This window comes from Bos indicus, chromosome 13 (assembly GCF_029378745.1).
Source record: "Bos indicus isolate NIAB-ARS_2022 breed Sahiwal x Tharparkar chromosome 13, NIAB-ARS_B.indTharparkar_mat_pri_1.0, whole genome shotgun sequence".
In the NCBI taxonomy this organism is placed as follows: domain Eukaryota; kingdom Metazoa; phylum Chordata; class Mammalia; order Artiodactyla; family Bovidae; genus Bos; species Bos indicus.
In genome coordinates this window covers 77,341,089-77,363,290 of record NC_091772.1, presented here as the reverse complement: position 1 = coordinate 77,363,290, position 22,202 = coordinate 77,341,089, and the positions used below count along the sequence as shown (strand labels likewise).

Genomic DNA, 22,202 nt, shown 5'->3' with positions numbered 1-22,202 from the left:
AAGGAAAAGAACCATCATTCTAAAGGGTACAGGCTGTTTTTTACAACAAAAAGTTAATTTATCTAGTATTCTTTCTGTTCGCTTTGAGCATCCATCTCTCCAGTACCATTTTCCACATCATTGTAAAGAGTCGGGGTATAGGTCCAGGTACACCCGGATTTCGAAAACCTGAATTCCCAGCTGGACAATTTTGGGAAGATACTCCATCTTTCTAATCCTCCATTTCTTTATCTGTAAAATGGGGATTATAGTACCTGCCTCATAGGAGTGTAGTGAGTTGAATGAGACAGTGCTCAGTACACAGAATGCCTGGTGCACAGTTGGGGCTCAATAAACGGCAGATTTTCACTCTAGGACTTTGAAAGAGAACCTCTAGTAGGAGTTTCTCTACTCCACATCAGCTCCTCTCCAAGCACTGAGATACGTTCCAAGTATATATGGCAGTGCCAAGCTAGTAGGTGACATAGACTGTGCTACTGAGGGAAGAAACAGAAAGATGTACAATTAGACTGGTTTCAACGCTCCCCAAAATACTTCCTGCATTTGGTATTTTCTTTATGTGAAAGCTAATCAAAAAAGGAGCCTTAAAAGGAAACTTAGCTAACAAGGACGCTTAGACCCCCAGCTTTTCCTTTCTTTAATGTACAAATGACAAAATTAAAGTTTTAAAGAAGGTTTTTTACAGAGAGAAGAGAGACCAAGCCAGGATGACTTCCCAGAAGGAAGAGATCTAAGAGCTGCCCGATGAACTTCCTCAGCTCACCACGGCTACTTCCTCCTTTTGTACCTATGAAGAAAATGAGCAGGGTAAATAAATACCAACCCACAAGCCCAGACAGGAAGGAGAAGCTCCTTTCCCAGAAAACCTTTATTCACTAACCCCACTCGTAGCCTCCGGCCCTCCAAAACTGTAAACATTACCTGGATTTAGATTTAAAGTTTCCTCCTCGTCTCTGGTGGGGCAAGCCCAATTTTTTTCTTTCTTCAAAGGAGGGGCTGTGAATGAGAAGACGGCAGGATGGTGGACAAGCGGGCAGTGTCTCACCATCCCCACCACCAGCTCTCACACGGAGCAGCAGCACAACGCAGATGCATCATCTTTAGGGTCTGAGGTTCTAAGTCTGTGTTTTTCCACCTGATGATAACAGGTTTATCAAAGTCAGGGCCCAGCTCTAAAGCAAGACTGGAAGAGGCCCTTCCTTCCTGTGTATATAAAAAAACTGCTTGCGTAACTTAGTCTACCCAGCTGCCAACCCCAGCCCAGACGATGTGGGGAGGAACAAAACGTTCCAGAGCACACCACAGTCCTCTGTTCTATTACTCCCCTGAGAGAAGCTATACTTCCAAACCATAATGTGCTATTTTACCTCCAAGGCAGGAGGGCCCTCACACTTCACTTACTCTCACCCTGGGACCCACAGATGGGCTCGGGGAGGGAGTAGATGGGAGCCCTTGAAATTATATATAGGCAGACCTCAAAGATACTGTGGGTTTGGATTCTTTTTTTTTTTTTTTTTTTGGTTTCCCAGTGCATGTAACAGTTAACGTATATACTATACTAGAATCTATTTAAACTGTGCAATAACATTATGTCTAAAAAACAATGCTCATATCTTAATTTAAAAATATTCTATTGCTGGGAATACCCTGGTGGTCCGGTAATTAGGCCGTGTTGCTTTCACTGCTGGGACCTAGCTTCAATCCCTAGTCAGGGATCTAAGATCCTGCAAGCCACGTGGTGTGGCCAAAAAACAAAAACTAAATAAAAATAAGAAAACTCTATTACTAAAAAATAAAAAAACGCTAGCCATCTGACAAGGCAGGGTTGCTGCACTAAGTACAATAAAATGAGGTATGCCTAAATTATTAATCTGTAGGTATATGAGAATTAAGAGTGGGGAACAAGGGAGAAGAGTCACAGCTTTTATCAGAAAACCAAGAGCTCCATGATGACTTAAAACCCTACCCAGCTCGATACTGTTTCAGGGCCTTCTTGCTCGTGTTGGTGAGTTCTTCATCAAATACTGATTTCTTCACCTGCTTCTGCTTCTTTGCTGCACACAGAGAGAATGAGTTAGATAAGGCTTCTTTGTCTCAAGCTCCTAAATCCCCTTATGCTCAAGGTTCCCACTTTAGTGGATGCTCTGGCTTGATGTTTTATTGACATGGAAGTGACACACCAGATCCCAGCAGAAACGGGAAAAAGAATCAATTACCAGGTGTGTGTGTGGTCGGGGGGCGGGGGGGGGGGGGGGGACGACAGGATGCTTAAGGACTCCAAAGGTAGAATGGACCCCTAAACATGAAAGTGTCTTCACATCGTTCTACCCTGACCCGCTCCTCCAACAGCAGCTGCTAGAGATCTAGGCTCCAGAAACAAAAAGTGTTAGTTGGTCAGTAGCGTCCGACTGTTTGCGGCCCCATGGACTATAGCCCACCAGGCTCCTCTGTCCATGGGATTCTCCAGGCAAGAATACTAGAGTGGGCTGCCATACCCTTCTTCAGGGAATCTTCCCGGCCCAGGGATCAAACCTAGGTCTCCTGCATTGCAGGTGGATTCTTTACCATCTGAGCCACCAGGGAAGCCCAAGAATGAGAAAGAGCGGGGTTCAAATCCTAGCTGTCCCCACTAACCATGGGATCACTTCACCACTTGGAGCCAATGAAGGACAGCTGTACATGCAGGCACATACTCAGTACTCAAAAGATGTGGGCCCTTGTCATCATCATCCCTCCTATTTCCTCCCTGACCACAAGCACAGGTTTCAGGGAGATCCCTCCTACCAGCGCCTTCAAGCTCCCCATCTACCTACCAGGAGCCCTCACTGGCTCCTCCTCGGGCATTGCTCGGGCCCGCTTGGCTCTGCGGTTCCTCTTGGCCAGCCGCTCCGCAAACATCTGTGCCTTGAGGATTTCGAACTGGGATCTCTCCTCTGCCTGGGGAGAAGGATGACGTGTATGTACAGAACAGATGAGGCAGCCCTGACCCAGGGCCCCAGGCAGGGATCCACCTCCAAAAGGGAGGCCACTCACTGTCATCTCCCCCTTTTTTTTGGCTTCCTTCATAAACTTCTTCCTTTTCTTCTTTCCTCTTAAGGCTAAGTCAAACTCCTGCAGAGCCTTGGCAACTAGGATGAGAAGAGAGCGTGGAATTTCAGGTACTGTTTTATAAAATGTTTTGTTTTGTTTTTTAACTCACAGTAAGTAAACATATTTTAAAGTGATACATTTAAGGGCTTAAAATGAGAAGAACCAACCACTCCCTCTTCTGGTGATTACCTCCATCTCACTAAATAACATGTTTATTCCACTATTCCTTAATTAATCCACTTGAGACATTCATTATCTATTTGCCTCTTGTTATGAAAGACATATTCCCTATACCTTCCCACAATACAGTTTTAACCCTATTTACAACAGAGACTTAACATATATACAGACACCTTAATGTTTGGTCCCATCACATAAAGGCAGTGTTTCTTAAATTCCTGGTACAACCTCTTTGGAGGGTAATTGTGCAACCCCTAACAAAATAATAAATACACATACCCTCTGACATACAATTTCAGTTTCTGGAACTTACCTTGCAAATCAAATATGCTTGCTTAATTGTGAAAAGACATCTTGATAGCTATTCACTTGTTTATAATAGCAAAAGATAGGAAACAATCTCAGTGTCCCTCAGTGGAAAAGTAATAAACTATAATCCACCCGTATGATGGAGAAGAACAGTCATTAAAAAAAGAAAAGGCAGCTGTGTCTATGCCTATATAAAATGATCTCCAAACGACAAATAAGTGGAAAACCAAGGTGTAGAACAACGTGAATTCATCTGTTTGTTTGTAAAAGGGAGAGAGAGAAAGGAATATATATATATATATATATATAAAAATATCCAACTTTTTTTTTTAATTGGGGCAAAATATATATAAACTTTGCCATTTTACCATTCTTTAATGTACAATTCAGTAGCATTAATGACACAATATTGTACAACCATTGCCATCATCTGTTTTTAAAACTTTCATCATCCCAAATGGAACATTAAGGAGCAACTCCTTGCCCACAACATCTAGTAAGTTCTGTGTCTATGGATTTGCCTCTAGGTACCTCATATAAATGGCATCATAAAGATTTGTCCCTTCGTGTCTGGACCATTTCACTTAGCATGTTTTCAAGGTTCATCCTTGAAGCATGTGCCAGAACTTCCTGACGGCTGAGGAACACCCCACTGTACGCATATACCGCGTTTTGTGTACCCACTCATCTGCTGATGGACACGGCTGTTTCCACCCTTTGGCCACTGTGAATAATGCTTCAATAAACACTGGCATACAAGCATCTGTGTGAGTCCCTGTTTTCAGTTATTTAGGGCATAGACCTAGGAGTGGAACTGCTGGGCCTGATGGCAACTCCACGTTTAGCTTTTGGAGGAACCTCCCCAACATACTTTTTTCCTTCTTCCTCTCTTCCTTGGTCTGGAACCAGCTCCTCTCAGGCTCAGGGTTTGGTGCCTCCTTCCCTTTCTCCAGGAGCCGCTGTGCTGTGTTGATCTGTGGGGACAGCAGAAGGATGAAACCACGTCTGATAACACAGAATACGGCGACTGCAGGAAGCCACGGCCTGCAAATGCCTGGGATTCTGATGGTACGTTTGGCAGACACAGCCCATCAGAAGGCAGACCAGCAGGGGCTGTGTGGTCTGCTCACTGAGTGGACTCACCTGGGCTTCCGACTTCTGCATCTCTTTCTCCTCAGCCTCTAACTGCAGAACTGCATACACATCTTTCTCCATTTTCTCAATCTTATCCCGGAATTTGAGGATGACGTCTCAAGGGAAAAGAACAAAAGAGATTTTAAAATAAAGATGAATATGGTGTAACTGATTAAAATAATGCAGGGTGGGTATTTAGTGACAAAACTGTTTTTTTTTTTAATATGTGGCTTCTCTGCCTAATACCTCCCCAAAGGCTTTCTGACACTCCTGGAATAAAATCTGAACTCTCAGCATGGCCCTTCCTACCTCTCTGACTTCTGTCTACTGCTTGCTCACAGGCTCTGGGCCTCTGGCCCTCCTCTTCTACTCACACACCAAGTGTGTTCCTGTCTCTGAGTCTTTGCCCTGGTTTTCTCTGCTCAGCACAAGCTGTCCCCAGACCACCCCCACCTCATTCTTATCATCCAGGACTCAGCTCAAATGCCATCTGTTCAGAGTCCTTTCCCAATAGCTTTTCAAAAATAGTCACTTCTCCTGTTGTTCTCAATCACATCTACTATTGACTTATTTATTGTGCCTCTTTCTCATCAAAGTCAGCTGCTTTGTTTCCTGCTCTATCCCCAATACCTAGAATACAATAAAGAGCAATAGACTGAATGAATCAAATGAAAAAAATTTTAAATGAAAGGGAAAGAAAAAGACCCATGAATGGGAAAAAAGGTCTGAAAAGATGTACCTCAAATGCTACAAGCAGTAAGCTCTTTCATATGCAATTACATTTTTTAAAGATTTTTTTTTTTTATGTGGACTATTTTTAAGGTCTATTGAATCTGCTACAATCTTGCTTCTGTTTTATATTTTGGCTTTTGGCTGCAATGCATGTGGGATGTTAGCTCCCTGACCAGGGATCAAACTCATAGCCCCTGCCTTGGAAGGCAGAGTCCTAAGAACTGAACCACTGGGGTGTGCGCGTGTTCAGTCACTTCAGGCACGTCTGACTTTGTGATCCATGGACTGTAGCCTGCCAGGCTCCCCTATCCATGGAATTCTCCAGGCAAGAATACTGGAGTGGGTAGCCGTGCCCTCCTCCAGGGGATCTTCCCGACACAAGGATGGAACATGCGTCTCCTGCATCGCAGGCAGATTCTTTACCACTAAGCCACCTGGGAAGCCTGGACTGCAGGGGAAGTTCCTACAATCACATTTTACTCTTATTTGATTTACTTTTTTCCAACACTGAATACATATTATTTTTGTAACTTAAAAAAAAAATTTTTGTAAGGATGCACTTTATATGACCCTTACAGATGAGAACAACAAAAAGAATGAAAACTATCCAAAAAGAATGAGTACTGACTTCCTCCTCACTCTCTGGAAGAAGAAGGGAGGAAGGGTTAATAGGGGTGGCACCTTAAGAAGAAGCCTTCTCTTCCCAAAGGCTGACAAATCCTGTGAGTAAACACTTGGGGCACAAGCCTTTCCTCACTCCCTCTCACACACAGTCCTGCCCAAGACTCCTCAACAACGAAGTGGCAGAGCTGGGATACTGATCTGGCTCCTAACAGCAAAGCACCTGCTCTTACCCATCACCTTCTGTCCCCTGCCCCGCCCTCCTGGGTCTGATTGAGGACCCTGCCCGCCCCGTGCCCCACCCCAAGCCATCCTGGGCTGCTACACTGATGCCTGCTCACCCTGGGGCAGAATGCGGGCCTTCACGGGGGCCTTGGCGGCCTTGACAATTTCCTTCAGCATCTTCCGCTCCTCTTCCCCTACCAGAGAGACCGAGCGCCCGGCCCGGCCGGCACGAGCTGTGCGCCCCACCCGGTGGACGTAATGCTTAATGGTGTTGGGCATGGTGAAGTTGATTACCTGGAAGGCCAAAGCTGAGCATCAGTCAGGTCTGGGAGCTGGCAGGGAGAGGAGGGCACAAGGAGGCAGAAGGATCCCCACCGGAAGCTCAAGCAAAGGGAAGCCTGCTCACCGTTTTGACCCCCTCGATGTCCAGTCCACGGGCTGCTACGTCGGTGGCCACGAGGATGTCAATCTGTTCGTCTTTAAAGCGCCTACAAACAGCCACAAACACGTTCCTCTGAATATTCGACCCCAACGCTCTGCAGGAGCCTGAACCCACAGCAAGAACACAAACCCTTCTGGAGTCAAGCAGCAGAGTACAGACCGTCACGGTGGGGACGGGTCCTAAATGTCAGTCTAACAACACTTATGTGCCCCCCAAACATCCCACAACATACAGCAAACGTAGTTTTGTGGATCCAACTTTAAACAGAAATTCCTATGAATGTGGAAGCTCGGGAACCACAGAGCTAGACTATAAAAAGCAGCACACGCAAATGTCTCAGCATTCAAAGCAGCCTTTAAGAAACAACTCTCGGGCTTCCCTTATGGTCTGATGGCTAAGACTCTGAACTCCCAGTGCAGGGGGCCCAGGTTCAATCCCTGGTCAGGGAACTAGATCCCACATGCTGCAGTTAAACATACTGCTGCTGCTGCTGCTAAGTCACTTCAGTCATGTCCAACTCCGTGCGACCCCAGAGACGGCAGCCCACCAGGCTCCCCTGTCCCTGGGATTCTCCAGGCAAGAACACTGGAGTGGGTTGCCATTTCCTTCTCCAATGCATGAAAGTGAAAAGTGAAAGTGAAGTCGCTCAGTCGTGTCCAACTCTCAGCAACTCCATGGACTGCAGCCTACCAGGCTCCTCCGCCCATGGGATTTTCCAGGCAAGAGTACTGGAGTGGGGTGCCACTGCCTTCTCTATAAACATAACTAAGCACAGCCAAATAAGCAATTAAAAAAAAAACAAACTCTCAACTGCCTATGATAATGAATAGGGACAGGTGGAGTGTTCTAAAGGGTACTTCCTTGCCTACCAAGTTGATCCCATTCTGTGGGACTTAAGAAATCACATGGAAAAGCACAGGGTCTGGCAAAGTAAACACTCAAGAAATAGTGAATGGATTTGATTCAGGATCTCGCTCCAGCAGACCTGGGGACGTCCACTGCTCTGGAAAGGCTGCAGAGGTCAGAACCTGCTTCTTCCCGAGTCGGAATTTCCTGCTGTGACCCCACTCAGCAGCTCCCAGTTTCTAAGCCCTGGGGCAAGGGTATCATTTCCTACAAAGTCAAAGTTCTGAATGTGTCTGAGACATGACCCTACAATGGTTAGGCCAGAATGTGGGGAACTCTGCTGAGTGCCCTGCCATTACACTACCATGACCTCTGGGAGGACTCCCCCTCTGGAATGAAGACAGCCCTCTCTGAAGGATGCGTGGGAGCCTCAGCCCCCGAGACTTTACCGGAGGGCCTCCAGCCGCTGCGTCTGAGACAGGTTGCCATGGAGCTCGCCCACCTGCAGCCCCATCAGCCCCAGAAGGATGTGCATACGGTGGGCCTGCTTCTTGGTCTGGGTGAACAGCATCACATGGTCAGTGAAGGTTCTCATCAACAGAGCTGCCAGGGAGACAAGAGTGAGCCAGTGGCCATCTCCAAGCACGTCCTGCTCCTCGCCCGCAGTGTGGCTGCTGTGCCTGGGGCCGCCAAAACAAGTGAGGGCCCCGCCGTGTGGAGCTTCCACTGCAGGACAGAAGCAGGGAAGCCAGCACCGCTTCAGGGCTGGCCTCTCTGAAGAGGTGACGTTAGGCTGAAGTATGGGACAGGCTCATCTACGAGACAATCTAGGGGAGGATTCCAGGCAGAGGATCAAGAGCAAATGTAAAGGTTCAGTCAAACACAAAAGCTCGATGGGTTTGTGAAAGCGAAAGCAAGCGGGTATGGCTAGAAAACCATGAGCTAAGGCTCCAAGGCCAGGAAAGCAGGGGCAGGTCCAGAGGATTTTACAGGACTTGCTAGGGAGCGTGGATTTCAGTCTAAGAGCGATGAGAGATGGCAGAGGGATTCAACAGCGAAGGAACGGGGTGAATGCTTGTTTGTTAATGATCCTCTTTAATGGTCTGCAGTGTGGAGAAGAGACAGAGTGGAAGCAGAGAGCCAGGTAAGAGGCTGCTGCAACAAGCCAGGCGACGCAGTAGTGGCCCAGGAGAAGAGCCAGAGGGACCGCTGGAGGAGGTGTCCAGGAGTTCAGCAGGACATAAGGAAGGCTGGATGGTCGAAGGGAGGTGAGGGGATGAAAGAGAAAGGGGAAGCACCCCTGGTTAAAGTATGGAGCAGACAGCAGGCCCAGGCACGGGACTGGGGAAGACTGGATGGAGGAGGGGGTGCCGCGGGAGAAACCAAACCTTCCGTGTGAAGCTCAGGGGAGTTGAGCACCCTACCCTCCCCGGTCCCACCCCGGGCTTTCACCTGCCACGATGGCTTCCCGGTCCCCTTCCCGGTTAGGCCGGATCCGGATGAACTCCTGCCGCAGGAAGGGGGCCACATCCGTGTTGCTATTCACAAATATCCGGATGGGATTCTTCAAGGAGACAGAGGCCAGATCTTTCACCTGCCAGCCACAAAGACAGAGAGGCTGACTGGTCTGCCAGAGGGCAGGAGGGAGATGCTGCCCCAGCCCAGCCCAGCCCAGGGGCCTCTGTACTGTCTCTCCATTCCCCACGGCCCACCTCGTCCGTCATCGTGGCTGAGAAAAGCATGGTCTGGCGGTGGTGGGAGCACATGCGGATGATCTCCTTCATCTGCTCCTCAAAGTACTCGTCCAGCATCCTGGCCAACAGGGGAGGGGAGAGGTCAACAAAATGGGCTGGGCCTGCGTCTGTATCGACGAAGCACAGAAAACATACAGGAGATGTTTGCGTATCATCCCTAGCTACGTTTCAGGCTCACGTATTTCCTTATTTTATAAGTGTTACTTTATCCTTTTACCAATATTCACCAAGAATTACCATCTGGCCACATTTGCGTAATCTTTTTTTTTCCTTTTGCGGAATCATTTGCTTTTCAGTGGCAGGTATCACAACACCTGACCCCTAAATATTTCAGCACACGTTCCCTAAGGACAAGGATTCTCCCCTACACAGACACAATGTCATTATCACCATTAAGAAATTCAGGTAATCGAGGCTGCTGGCTGAATCCTCACCAGAAACACTGGCACTTTACCGGGGTTACTCCTTGAATCCTCAACAACATGAGGTTGGGTACTTAACCCCCACTTACAAACAAAAAGGATTTGCTTTGAGAATCTACATAATTGCTTCCCAATCTCAGGAAGTGACAGAGCCAGAATCTGACCTGCCTTCCCTCTTAACCATCACGTTACACAGAGAGAAAGAGAGCCGGATAATCTGGGCGAAGATGGACAAAGGCGTGAACCTGACAGCTAAACTGGTGAGAGCTACGTAGGACCATGTGGAGTGCAGGTTCCCATCCAGGGGTGGGGCCCTGGGGACCCCAGCATTTCAGGTGTACCTGTCAGCCTCATCCAAGATGAGCACCTCGATGCTGCTCAGGTGGAAGGAAGGGCAGTTGTGGAGGTGATCGATGAGCCGGCCTGGGGTGGCGATGAGGATGTCAGGCGCTGCCCGAAGCGCTGCTTCCTGAGACTTCACGTCCAGGCCACCTGCAAAGAGCAGAGCCCACCAGGTGGGCAGCCGAGTCATTACCGTAAGGACTCGCTACCTGGAAGGACTGAGCCCTGCCACCCGCCAGGTCTCACGGCAAATGCAGAGCAAAAGGCAGAGGACAAGGCCAGCGGAGGCCCCACCCGCATGGATTTTACAGGACACTGGGAGAGATGGGTTAGTTAACTCCAACTGTACTAAATGCAAAAATCAAAAAAAGAGGACGACACAAAGGCACTGCGGAATAAAAGGAGCCACAGAATAGAACGAGTCAACCATCCAAGGACTGAGAGATGCAGCTGTGAAACCGATAATCTTTCTAAATCACCTGTGACTTCCTACCGCATAAAGGGTAAAATGAAGACTGAGTGACTATCATATAACGTCATCAGAAAAAGCCTGCTCCAATTAATATTTGATTCAGTATTCATGCAAGACAAAAATTATATCCTAAATTTGTTGAGTACCAAGAAAAAAAGTGTTCTCAGTATTCTGAAGTTCCATTTTGCAAGGTTCCTCCCTCCCCGTCCCCCTCACTCTCTACTGTGGAAACATCATCAGCCCCATGAAGGTTTTCCTACACCAGTCATCCTTCACGGTGGCACACATCCATTCTTCCCGTGTCAGCCTTCCAGGGGCAAACGGCCCTTAGCCAGACACTCACCCACAGCCAGGCAGGTGGTGATGCTGCAGAACTGGGCCAGCTGCTTGGTGACGGAGTGCACCTGGATGCCCAGTTCTCGGGTGGGAACCAGCACCAGCACGCGGGTCACTGGAGCCTGGCGGGGTTTGTAGATCAGGCGCTCCAAGACCGGCAGGGCAAAAGCTGCCGTTTTACCTGGAGGGAAGCGCAGCAGGAGCACAATAAGCAGAAGGGTGTGAAACACTCACAGGCCCAGGTGTTCACCTGCATACAGAGAGCCTGCACATCTGCTCAGAGGGAAGTGAGGGAACTGAGTTTTCATAAAACTTTCTCTCTGGTTTTAAAATCACATGGTTAATGTAAAACATCTGGGAAATACAAAAAAAAAATTTTTTAAATCATCCACAGTTCAGCCAACCAGAGGTAAGCATTAACAAAACTATATTACCAATCACTTTTTATTAATGGACAGAAATATATAAAAATATACACTTTAATGCAATAATACTATATACTGTTTAGTAACTTCCCTTTATATATATATTTTCCCATTTCTTTATGTACTCTACTTTTAAATGAGTACATCGTGTTCTATTACATGATTATTTCTTCTCTATGACATGACTGTATGATTAACTGCACTAGTCCACAATGTTGTGATAAATATCCCTTCTATAAAATCTTTATTCCAATGACAGGGGCCTATCACGGGAGTGCCAAGAGGTCATGGTCACAGAGACACCCTGATAGAGCCCCTAAAACCTGTAACCTGTGACTACCCTATTTAAAAAAAGTAGAGAGCATTTAAAGAAAGAGAAGATATATATAAGCATTACTTAGAAGGGAAGTTACTATACAGAATACATAGTGTCGTTGCATTAAAATGTGTGTCTGCGTATTTAGCAAAGCAGCCTTGTAGTCAGCCAGCCCTGAGCCTCTGCTCCGTTATGCGTCCTCCTCCTGCCGTCCCCCCGCCGCCACCCCAGCTCCCTGTCCTCGGTACCTGTCCCCGTGGCTGCGCAGGCACAGATGTCCTTCCCCAGCAGCCCCACAGGTATGCACGCCTTCTGGATGGGGGTGGGCTGCTTGAAGCCCATGGCTGTGATGGCCTGAAGAGAGAAGGTGGGACCAGACAGGAGGGGGAGGGGGTCTGAGCGTCAAACTAACAAGGCAGGTTTCCATCGGGTTTCAGTCCCTTCCCATCATTCAGTCCGTCTGGTGTGTGTATGTATATGTCGATATTCCAGGCACTGAGCACAGAGCAGGCAACAAAAGAAACAACCCTGCCCTTAGGAATCTTGGAGTCTGTGAGAAAAAAACAGGCCAAAACCAAACAGCTGTGATGTGAAGAGAAAAGCTGTGGGGAAAACCACAGCAGTTGAGCAGGCTAGGGAGGGCGGCAGGGAAGGGATGAGAGCGATTTCCAGGAAGGTGGCCAGGGTATACTGAGGAGAACCCTGAGAGAAGCGAAGAGCAGCCCAACCAGGTTTTTGGAACCATCTTCCAGGCAGTGGGAACACCAAGTGCAAAGGCCTTGAGGAAGAAGATGCCTGACCTGTGTGAGGGTCAGCGAGGAGGCCAGCGTGGCCAGAGCAGAACGGCTGCTGGGAAGCCTCATCAGAGGGGACCAGAAGGGGCAGGGCCGTACGCACAGGCCAGCAGGGGAAACCTCGCAAGAGCAGGCTCTCCAGCAGCTGTGTGGACAACGCAGTTCAGGGAGGCCACCAACCCAGCTTAGGGCAGAGAGCCCAGTTACGGGGCAACTGCAAGAATCCCATGGTTGACGAAAGTAGCCACTACCTTCAGCAGAGGGCGGGAAAGGTTCATGTCCTGGAATGAGAGGTTTTCATCGTACTGAGATGCATCTTCAAAAAATCCTCCTGCTTCCTACACCAGAAAATCAAAAGACAAAGAGAATTCAGCAAAAGGGGCCTAAGAAAACTAAATGACCTGAAAATCCTTTCAGGTTGTAAAATAAGCTCCATACGGTTGTCCAAGCCCATGCTCACCTGTCCTTTCTTCTTTTTCTTCTTCCGCTCCTTTATTTTGAGTGTATCTATGGAGAAAAAGAGAGCAAATAATCAGGGCTCACACCTCCTGAGCACTCAGTCAGCTAGACACTGTCCTAAGTGCATTACCTGGACAGACACCTCACTGAAGCCACACCACGACCTGGGGGAGCTGCTGTCACCAGCGTCACCTCACAGAAGAGGAGGCTGTGCGGCTGGGAAGGTAAGTCACTCAGACGAAGGAAGCTTACCATGTTCCAGAGACCAGACTCCCAGTCACTGTGCTGTGTAATAATGCTTTAGCTCTGAACTTCATTTCTGCAAGAAGTTATTCATGGAGCAGCTACTACGTGGGTGGACTCATCTGAGGTGGGAGACCCATCACCCCAAATAAGTTTGAGTCACAGAAGTGCCAATTGCTGTGTGGGGCTGGAGATGAGGAAAAGAGTGAGCTTGGGACCTCCTTGGCAGTCCAGTGGTTAGAACTCACGGCTTTCACTGGGGCCTGGGTTTGATCTCTACTCAAGAGAACTAAGATCCTGCCAGCCATGTAGCATGGCCAAAAAAAAAAAAAAGAAAAAAAGATTTCCCTGGTGGTCCAGGGATTAAGACTTTGAGCTCCACCCCCCTAAAATAATTAATTAAAAAAAAAAAAAAAAAGATTGCACTTGCAATCCAGGGGGCTCAGGTTCAATCTCTGGTCAGGAAAGATCCCACATACCTCATGGCATGAGCCAAGAGGGAAAAAAAAGAAAGACTGAACTCAGTCTACGAAGTACAACAGCCCTAATAAAATCCCAAGGAAAAGAGAAGCTAAAAGAAAGGAGTTCAACATGGAGACATCTTAAATTTAACTGTGCAGAAGGGCATAAAATAATCTACAGAAGTCAAGACGAACACTCTGGTTTCCTGTCCCTGCTTCTCACAGCATCACCTACCTGCCTTGGTGAGGATGTTCTCATCAGCTGATGAGTAGTCAGTCTCTGATTCTTCATCTTCTGAGGCTTCTACATCTTTTCTTTCAAGGTCTTCCTCCTCCTCTGGTTCAGAGCCCTCCTTTGCTTCTTTCTCCTTCTCTGACTTTCCAGACTTGGCTTCTTTATCCTAGAAAAAGAAACTGTAATAAAGCAAGACGACTACACATTTTAGGCAATCAAGAACCTATGAACAATGTTATGCTCGCCACCCTGGGAGAACGCTATGTGGACTCTGAGTGAGTATTAACCACAGACACGCAGAGAAAGCCTGCCTGGACCAGCTGCACTGCGACCTAGGCTCAATGAGAAACAGGAGGGTTGTTCTGAGAGCAACGCTCAAGGCTGACCAACAAAGAGAAGTGATGCTTTGCTTACTCACCTCTGTTTTCCTTTTCTTTCGAACTTTCTCAATCTTCTCATCTAATGTTGTGGCAGCCCTCTACAAATAAAAATGAAGAGATGAAAAAGAAACATACATACGGGAAAGAGACAAAGCAAGCATCTTCTGAGGGTTGGTTCTGAGATGTTCAGTATAGAAAAAGCTCGTCTGTCCTTGGACAGATTGATCAATCTAGATTACTCACAATAAGGCAAACAAGCAAACAAAAAAACATTAAATAAATGGTCTGTTTGTTTAAAAAATACCTTTAAATTACCTGGAACCAATAAGGACATCCACATTCTAGAAAGTGTTGACTATTCAGAATGATACAATTACCAAGAGATGTCACATCATATCTGAATGAATGCTACTTGGAAAAAACTTTCCCCCTTGCCGATTGAACATAATTTAGCCTATCAAATAAAATATTGAAATCTGAGCAAATTCAGGGAATGATGGGTACTGCTAAAACTCTAGAAAGAGTAAGTAATGGCAGGCCCCCCTTCTGCACGCTCAAAGCACCTTAAACTGCTATGGTACTTACCATAACCACAATTAACTGTTTAATTATTTGTCTAGTTATTTTCTATCCTGCTAGAATGTAAGCTCTATAAGACTTAAGAATGTAAGTCTTCAATTACATGAATTTCATATGAAAAGAAAAAAAAATCCTTCCAAGATGACTTTGAAAAGGCAATGCTGTTTCATTTCAGTCAGAACAAGGACCAGCAGTTCAGTTCAGTTCATTTACTCAGTCACGTCTGACTCTGTGACCCCACGGACTGCAGCATGCCAGGCCTCCCTGTCCATCACCAACTCCCGGAGTTTACTCAAACCCATGTCCATCGAGTCAGTGATGCCATCCAACCATCTCATCTCTGTTGTCCCCTTCTCCTCACACCTTCAATCTTACCCAGCATCAGGGTCTTTTCCAGTCAGTTCTTCACATCAGGAGGCCAAAGTATTGGAGTTCCAGCTTTAACATCGGCCCTTCCAACGAATATTCAGGACTGATTTCCTTTAGGATGGACTGGTTGGATCTCCTTACAGTCCAAGGGACTCTCAAGAGTCTTCTCCAACACCACAGTTCAAAAGCATCAATTCCTTGGCACTCAGGTTTCTTTATAGTCCAACTCTCACATCCATACCTGACTACTGGAAAAACCATAGCTTTGACTAGACGGACCTTTGTTGGCAAAGTAGTGTCTCTGCTTTTTAATATGCTATCTAAGTTGGTCATAACTTTTCTTCCAAGGAGCAAGTGTCTTTTAATTTCATGGCTGCAGTTGCCGTCTGCAGTGATTTTGGAGCCCAAAAAAATAAAGTCTGGCACTATTTCCATTGTTTCCCCATCTATTTCCCATGAAGTGATGAGACTGGATGCCAGGATCTTAGTCTTCTGAATGTAGAGTTTTAAGCCAATTTTTTCCCTCTCCTCTTTCACTTTCAAGAGGCTCTTTAGTTCTTCTTCATTTTCTGCCACAAGGGTGGTGTCATCTGCATATCTGAGGTTACTGATATTTCTCCTGGCAGACCAGCAGTCTGGATTAAACTGCTCTGAGCAGGCAATAATTCTCTCTGAAGCACATGAAATGGAAAAAACTTTCAAGCATCTTCTAGCTTGTTAATAACCACATTCAAAGGAAAGCACAGGATTTTGGCAAATAAGCAGATGACAACAACATTTGTGGTGGTTTTGCCTGTGATGTGTGGGAACCAGGAATCCTAAACACTAAAGTCACCTGAGATCACCTGACAAGTGACAGAGAGTAACAGTCTCTGGGGACTGCATCAAGCCTTCAGAAACCCCACTACCAAGGAAATCCGCTGGACTGTTCTTTGTAATAAACTGACATTAAAAAGGTTTCTTTCTAGAGGAATGAACATCTAGAAAAGAGACCATTTTAACACAGCTATGTCCATTTTTTAGTCAAGCAATTTATATGTGACATTTGGTATTCCTACAACACTGGATCCTGAAACCCAGTGTCCAACCTTAACTGTGTCCGATTCTCGGCCTGGAACTGCCTATCACTGTCAATCTCACCTTCTTCTTCAGCTGGCTTAGGACATCAGCCATGGCCCAGCTGCCATCGTACATTCCCTCCTTCTCAGTGAAAACAAAGTCAGGGTTGAAATCAGCGCTGCGGTTCTTTTGTAAGGCTTTCTGCTTTCTGCCCAGCACAATGGGCCCCTGGGAAGAGGAAGAAGGATGACTATGGGACTAAGATGAAAGAACACCAGAAAGAGAAGAAGGAAATGAGGGACTTCCTTGGTGGTCCAGTGGCTAAGACCCCACCCTCCCCATGCAGGGGACCCGGGTTCAATCCCTGGTCAGGGAACTAGATCCCAGATGCAGCAACTAAAGATCCCTGTGCTATACAGAAGGACCTTGTTGCTTCTCCATCTTATATATATAATAGTTTGCATCAGCTAATCCCAAATTCCTAATCCGTCCCTCCCCTGCAACAAGTCTGCTCTCTATATTTGTGTCATATTTTAGATTCCACATGTAAGCGATAACTTTTCTATGACAGTTTTCCATTCACGAAGTGAAAAGATCATTCTGGCTGCTAAGTGGAAAATACACTGTGGGGGAAGAGGGAGGCGAGAGAAACAGCTAGAGACCAGGTATATTAAGACTGTAGGTAACCAGGTACACGATGGTAGTGGGCTGGACTAGGGTGGAAGCAGTGTGGACTGAGCCCAGAAGTCGCTGAAGAGAGATTTCCAAGGTAGCCTACAGAGCATTGGAGGGGAGAGAGGAGAAGGAAGCTGCATGACTGCAGGGTTTCTGGTGTGAGATGGAGCAGGTTGGCAGGGTGAGGGAGACCCAAGAGTTCAGTTTTGAAAAAACTGAACCCTTAGAGGCCAAGGGACCCCCAAACGGAGGTGTCAGTAAGCAGATGAGGCCACAGAGGGGGAAATACTTGAGCTGGATCTTTAAAGGGTGAGCACCTTTCCAGGACACCTATGCCTTTTTAATCGCCATCCTGCTTAAGTCTCTTAACTCCCCAAGCAACATAAGCTTCAGGAGAGCGGTTTCCTTGTCTACTCTGTTCACCGATATGCCCTGGATGCTCAACACTAGGTGTCGCACACGTAAATCAGTTCAATCAGTACTGACTTAATGAATGCATGGATAACACGGCTCCTTGAATAAGAAACCAGGACTGACTCCGTCTCTGGATCTGTATGACACAGGCCTGGATTAAACTTCAGTTCAGTGAATGGGTACGGAGCTCACCAAGGCGACACAGAATGGCACGGGCACAGGTGAGGAAAGGCTAGTGGCAACCACCGGGGGTCCAGGTGAGGCCCAGGGACACTTGGCAGCCGGGCAGAGGATACCGAGGACCTGGGGGCAGGGACCTGAGGCACGGCGGAGAAGGGAAGCAGTCAAGGACAGCGACTGCCTGCCGCCGCGCTGCCACCCCGATCGGCCAGTACCTCCTCCTCCTCGTCCTCAGAGTCAGTCTCCGGCTCCACCTGCACGTCCTCATCTTCGCCTATGGTCCGGATGAAGCCCAGCTCCGAGAGCATGGTGCCTCGGCAGCCACTTCCGGAAAGCAGCGCGGCGCGCCGGCCGACTCGCACACTTCCGCGCCCCTCGCGTCGTCACTGCGAACGTGCTGACGTCACTTCCCCTCGGCGCCCTCCTCCGCCGGCGCCCCCCCACCCTCTGGGAGCGCGCATGCGTGCTTTGCGTGACGAAATGAAGAATCGTTAAATTCTGTTTTGTTGGTGCTTGGAAAACGGTGGGGTGGTTGGAGGCGTGTGTGAGGAGGAAGTCTACAGAGATGCGTGGATAAGCCCCATATATATCTGTACAAAGAATTGTGAAAGAAAAATACAGTAAAAAGTTACTAGTGATTGTCTCTGGGTGGTAGAATTCATAGGTGATTTTTATTTTCGTCTTAGATTTTTTTTTTCCCACAATAAACATTTATTTTCATCAGTTCGGTCGCTCAGTCGTGTCCGACTCTTTGCGACCCCATGGACTGCAGCACGCCAATCCTCCCTGTCCCTCACCAACTCTCGGAGCTTACTCAAACTCATGTCTTTTTATTTTCATAAAAAAGAAAATAAGAATAGATAACACCTATAACATTTACTCTGTACCAAGTAATGATCTAAGCACTTTTACAGGTATCAACTAATCCTCACCGCAGTTCTCGCAGAAGGTACCATTACTGTCGCTTTGCCATTTTACAAATGAAGAGACTGAAGGCTCAGACAGGTTCCCAAGGTCACAGAGTCAGTGAACTAGAGAGCCAGGATTATAATCCAGGCAGGGGCTCGAGGGTACTTAGGAAAGAAGATCTCACAATTTACCAAGAAATTTCCATCTCTGCTTGCAGATATCTTACTGAATCTTAACTTTACTTAAACACACCTCCTGCATGAAGTCTTCCTTAACTACCCATCCTCCTTAATAGCTATTTGCTGCTTCCGTATTAACACTCTACTTGCAGCAGAGTAGTAGTTATGGTGTAGAAGTAGGTTCAGTTATCTTTTTTTTTTTTTTACTTTTTTTTTTTTTGGCCACACCTTGTAGCTTGTCAGATCTTAGTTCCTCAACCCAGGATTGAACCCCAGGCCTTCCACCGTGAAAGCGTAGGAGTCTCAACCCACTGGACCACCAGGGAAGTCCTAAGTCCTAAGATTTCCTTCTTTTTAATGGCTGAGTAACATTTCATCGTGTGTATATACCATGTTTTCTTCCTTCATCCACCGATGGACACTTAGGCTGTTTTCATGTCTTGGCTGTTGTTAATAATGTTGCTATGGATATGGAGGTGCAGATATGGTTTTGAGTTAGTGTTTTCATTTCCTTTGGGTAAATAACTGGAAGTGGAATTGCTGGGTCATACAATTCAGTTCAGTTCAGTCGCTCAGTCGTGTCCGACTCTGCAACCCCATGAACGGCAGCAGTTCTATTTTTAATATTTTGAAGAAACTTCATACTGTTTTCCATAGCAGTTGTACTAATTACATTACCACCAACAGTGCATAAGGAGTCCTTATTTTCTCCACAGCTTCACCAACAGTTGTTCTTTCTTGGCTTTTTGATGATAGCTGTTCTAACAGGTGTAAGGTGATACCACCTTTTGGTTTCGATTTGCATTTCCCAGATGATTAATGATATTGAACACCTTTTCATGTATGTAACCATTGGCCATCTATATGTCTTCAATGGAAAAAATGTCTATTCAGATTTTTAATCAGATTTTCTGGGGTGTTTGCTATTGAGTTGTGTGAGTTCCCTATATATTTTGGGTATTAATTAGACTCTTACTGGATATATGATTTGCAAATATTTTCTCCCATTTGGTATGTTGCTTTTTCATTTTGTTGATGGTTTTCTTTGCTGTGCAAAAACTTAAAAAAAATTTATTTTTGGCTATACTGGGTCTTCAATGCTGCAAGAGCTTTTCTCTGGTTTCGGAGAGCAGGGGCTTCTCTTTGCGGTGGTACGTGGATTCTCACCTTCCGATGAGCTCTCTTACTATGGAGCAGAGCCTCTGGGCATGTGGGCTTCAGCAGTTGCAGCCCTTGGCTCCCACACTCTAGAGCACAAGGTCGGTACTTGTGGCACAGGGCCTTAGTTGCTCCCCAGCATGTGGGGTCTTCCTAGACCAGGGATTGAACCCATTTCTCATGAATTGGCAGGCGGATTATTTACCACTGACCCACCAGGGAAGCCCTGTGCAAATGCTTTTTAAGTTTGATATAGTCCCACATGTCTGTTTTTGTTTTTACTGTCAAATCTAAAAAATCATCACCAACACTGATGTCAGGGAGCTTACGGCCTATGTTTTCTTCCAGAGGTTTATGGTTTAGGGTCTTAGATTCAAGCCTTTAATCCATTCTGAGTTAATATTGTGTGTGGTGTGAGACAGTAGTCCAGTGTTATTATTTTGCTTGTTGTCGTTCAGTTTTCTGAATACTATTTATTGAAGAGACTGTCCCTTCCCCATTGTATATTCTTGGCTCCACTGTCATAAAACCATTAACCATATATATTTGTGGCTTTATTTCTGGGCATTCTATTTGGTTCCATTGATCTATGTGTCTTATTTATATCAATACCATACTGGTTTGGTTACCATAGCTTTGAAATATAATTTTAAAACCAGGAAGCAGAATACCTCCAACTTTGTTCTTCTTTCTCAAGATTTCTTTGGCTATTTGGGGGTCTTAAACAATTCAAAGTACTCCAGTACTTTGGCCACCTCATGCAAAGAGTTGACTCATTGGAAAAGACTCTGATGTTGGGAGGGATTGGGGGCAGGAGGAAAAGGGGACGACAGAGGATGAGATGGCTGGATGGCATCACTGACTCGATGGACTGACTTTGAGTAAACTCCAGGAGTTGGTGATGGACAGGGAGGCCTGGCATGCTACAATTCATGGGGTCACAGAGTCGGACACGACTGAGCGACTGAACTGAACTGAAACAATTCTTTATGTTAAATTTTCTGTGTTAAAATAATTAGTATAGTTTCTGTCTTGTAACTGAACTTTGATACATAAGCCAATATATATATATACATATATATACAGACAAGCATACACAATCATGTACATCAGAGTGCTATTTATAAAGGTAAAAACTTGTACATGACCCTACTGTGTAACAGTGACAAAATAGTTCACTCAATTGTGGTACATTCTTGCTAAGAAAAACTGTTCAGTTCAGTTCAGTCGCTCAGTCATGTCTGACTCTTTGTGACCCTGTGAATCGCAGCACACCAGGCCTCCCTGTCCATCACCAACTCCCAGAGTTTACTCAAACTCATGTCCATCGAGTCGGTGATGCCATCCAGCCATCTCATCCTTTGTCATCCCCTTTTCCTCCTGCTCCCAATCCCTCCCAGCATCAGAGTCTTTTCCAATGAGTCAACTCTTCGCATGAGGTGGCCAAAGTATTGGAGTTTCAGCTTTAGCATCAGTCCTTCCAATGAACACCCAGGACTGATCTCCTTTAGAATGGACTGGTTGGATCTCCTTGCAGTCCAAGGGCCTCTCAAGAGTCTTCTCCAACACCACAGTTCAAAAGCATCAATTCTTCGGCGCTCAGGTTTCTTCACAGTCCAACTCTCACATTCATACATGACCACTGGAAAAACCATAGCCTTGACTATGTTTTGTTGGCAAAGTAATGTCTCTGCTTTTCAAGATGCTATCTAGGTTGGTCATAACTTTCCTTCCAAGGAGTAAGCATCTTTTAATTTCATGGCTGCAATCACCATCTGCAGTGATTTTGGAGCCCCCCCAAATAAAGTCTGACACTGTTTCCACTGTTTCCCCATCTATTTCCCATGAAGTGATGGGACCAGATGCCATGATCTTTGTTTTCTGAATGTTGAGCTTTAAGCCAACTTTTTCACTGTCCTCTTTCACTTTCATCAAGAGGCTTTTGAGTTCCTCTTCACTTTCTGCCATAAGGGTTGTGTTGTCTGCATATCTGAGGTTATTGATATTTCTCCCTGCAATCTTGATTCCAGCTTGTGCTTCTTCCAGCCCAGCATTTCTCATGATGTACTCTGCATATAAGTGAAATAAGCAGGGTGACAATATACAGCCTTGACGTACTCCTTTTCCTATTTGGAACCAGTCTGTTGTTCCATGTCCAGTTCTAACTGTTGCTTCCTGACCTGCATATAGGTTTCTCAAGAGGCAGGTCAGGTGGTCTGGTATTCCCATCTCTTTCAGAATTTTCCACAGTTTATTGTGATCCACACAGTCAAAGGCTTTGGCATAGTCAATAAAGGAGAAGTAGATGTTTTTCTGGAACTCTCTTGCTTTTTCAATGATCCAGCAGAAAACTGTAGACATTAAAAAATATGTAACTCCATTTATGCTAACATGGAATAATATCTAAGATACCATAAGAAAGCAGATTATAAGACAACATGTGTGGTAAGATTCCACTATTA

The 22,202-nt window shown here is 46.2% G+C and overlaps 1 protein-coding gene and 1 long non-coding RNA gene across 3 annotated transcripts; one reads left to right on the top strand and one right to left on the bottom strand.

Annotated features, from left to right (window-relative positions):
* Nucleotides 1-623: 623 nt before the first annotated feature.
* On the bottom strand, nucleotides 624-17,867 carry DDX27 (DEAD-box helicase 27). 2 transcript variants are annotated; one of them, XM_070801858.1, is made up of 21 exons: nucleotides 17,710-17,867; nucleotides 16,307-16,453; nucleotides 14,257-14,316; nucleotides 13,839-14,004; nucleotides 12,901-12,947; nucleotides 12,692-12,778; nucleotides 11,895-12,000; nucleotides 10,913-11,086; nucleotides 10,097-10,247; nucleotides 9,292-9,391; nucleotides 9,032-9,173; nucleotides 8,029-8,305; nucleotides 6,698-6,779; nucleotides 6,408-6,585; nucleotides 4,723-4,829; nucleotides 4,451-4,553; nucleotides 3,034-3,128; nucleotides 2,814-2,937; nucleotides 1,967-2,054; nucleotides 922-996; nucleotides 624-787 (listed from the first exon to the last, which is right to left on the bottom strand). In XM_070801858.1, the coding sequence occupies exons 1-21, from the start codon at nucleotides 17,800-17,802 to the stop codon at nucleotides 769-771; spliced, it is 2,421 nt and encodes an 806-aa protein (XP_070657959.1). In that variant the 5' UTR covers nucleotides 17,803-17,867; the 3' UTR covers nucleotides 624-768. The 2 variants fall into 2 exon arrangements, with proteins under 2 accessions (XP_070657959.1, XP_019828118.2); XM_019972559.2 differs by having other exon boundaries at nucleotides 8,029-8,182.
* Nucleotides 3,042-4,341, top strand: LOC109567531 (uncharacterized). Its single transcript, XR_002182070.2, has 2 exons — nucleotides 3,042-3,158; nucleotides 4,107-4,341. It is a non-coding gene; the product is annotated as an uncharacterized lncRNA (long non-coding RNA).
* Nucleotides 17,868-22,202: the final 4,335 nt, after the last annotated feature.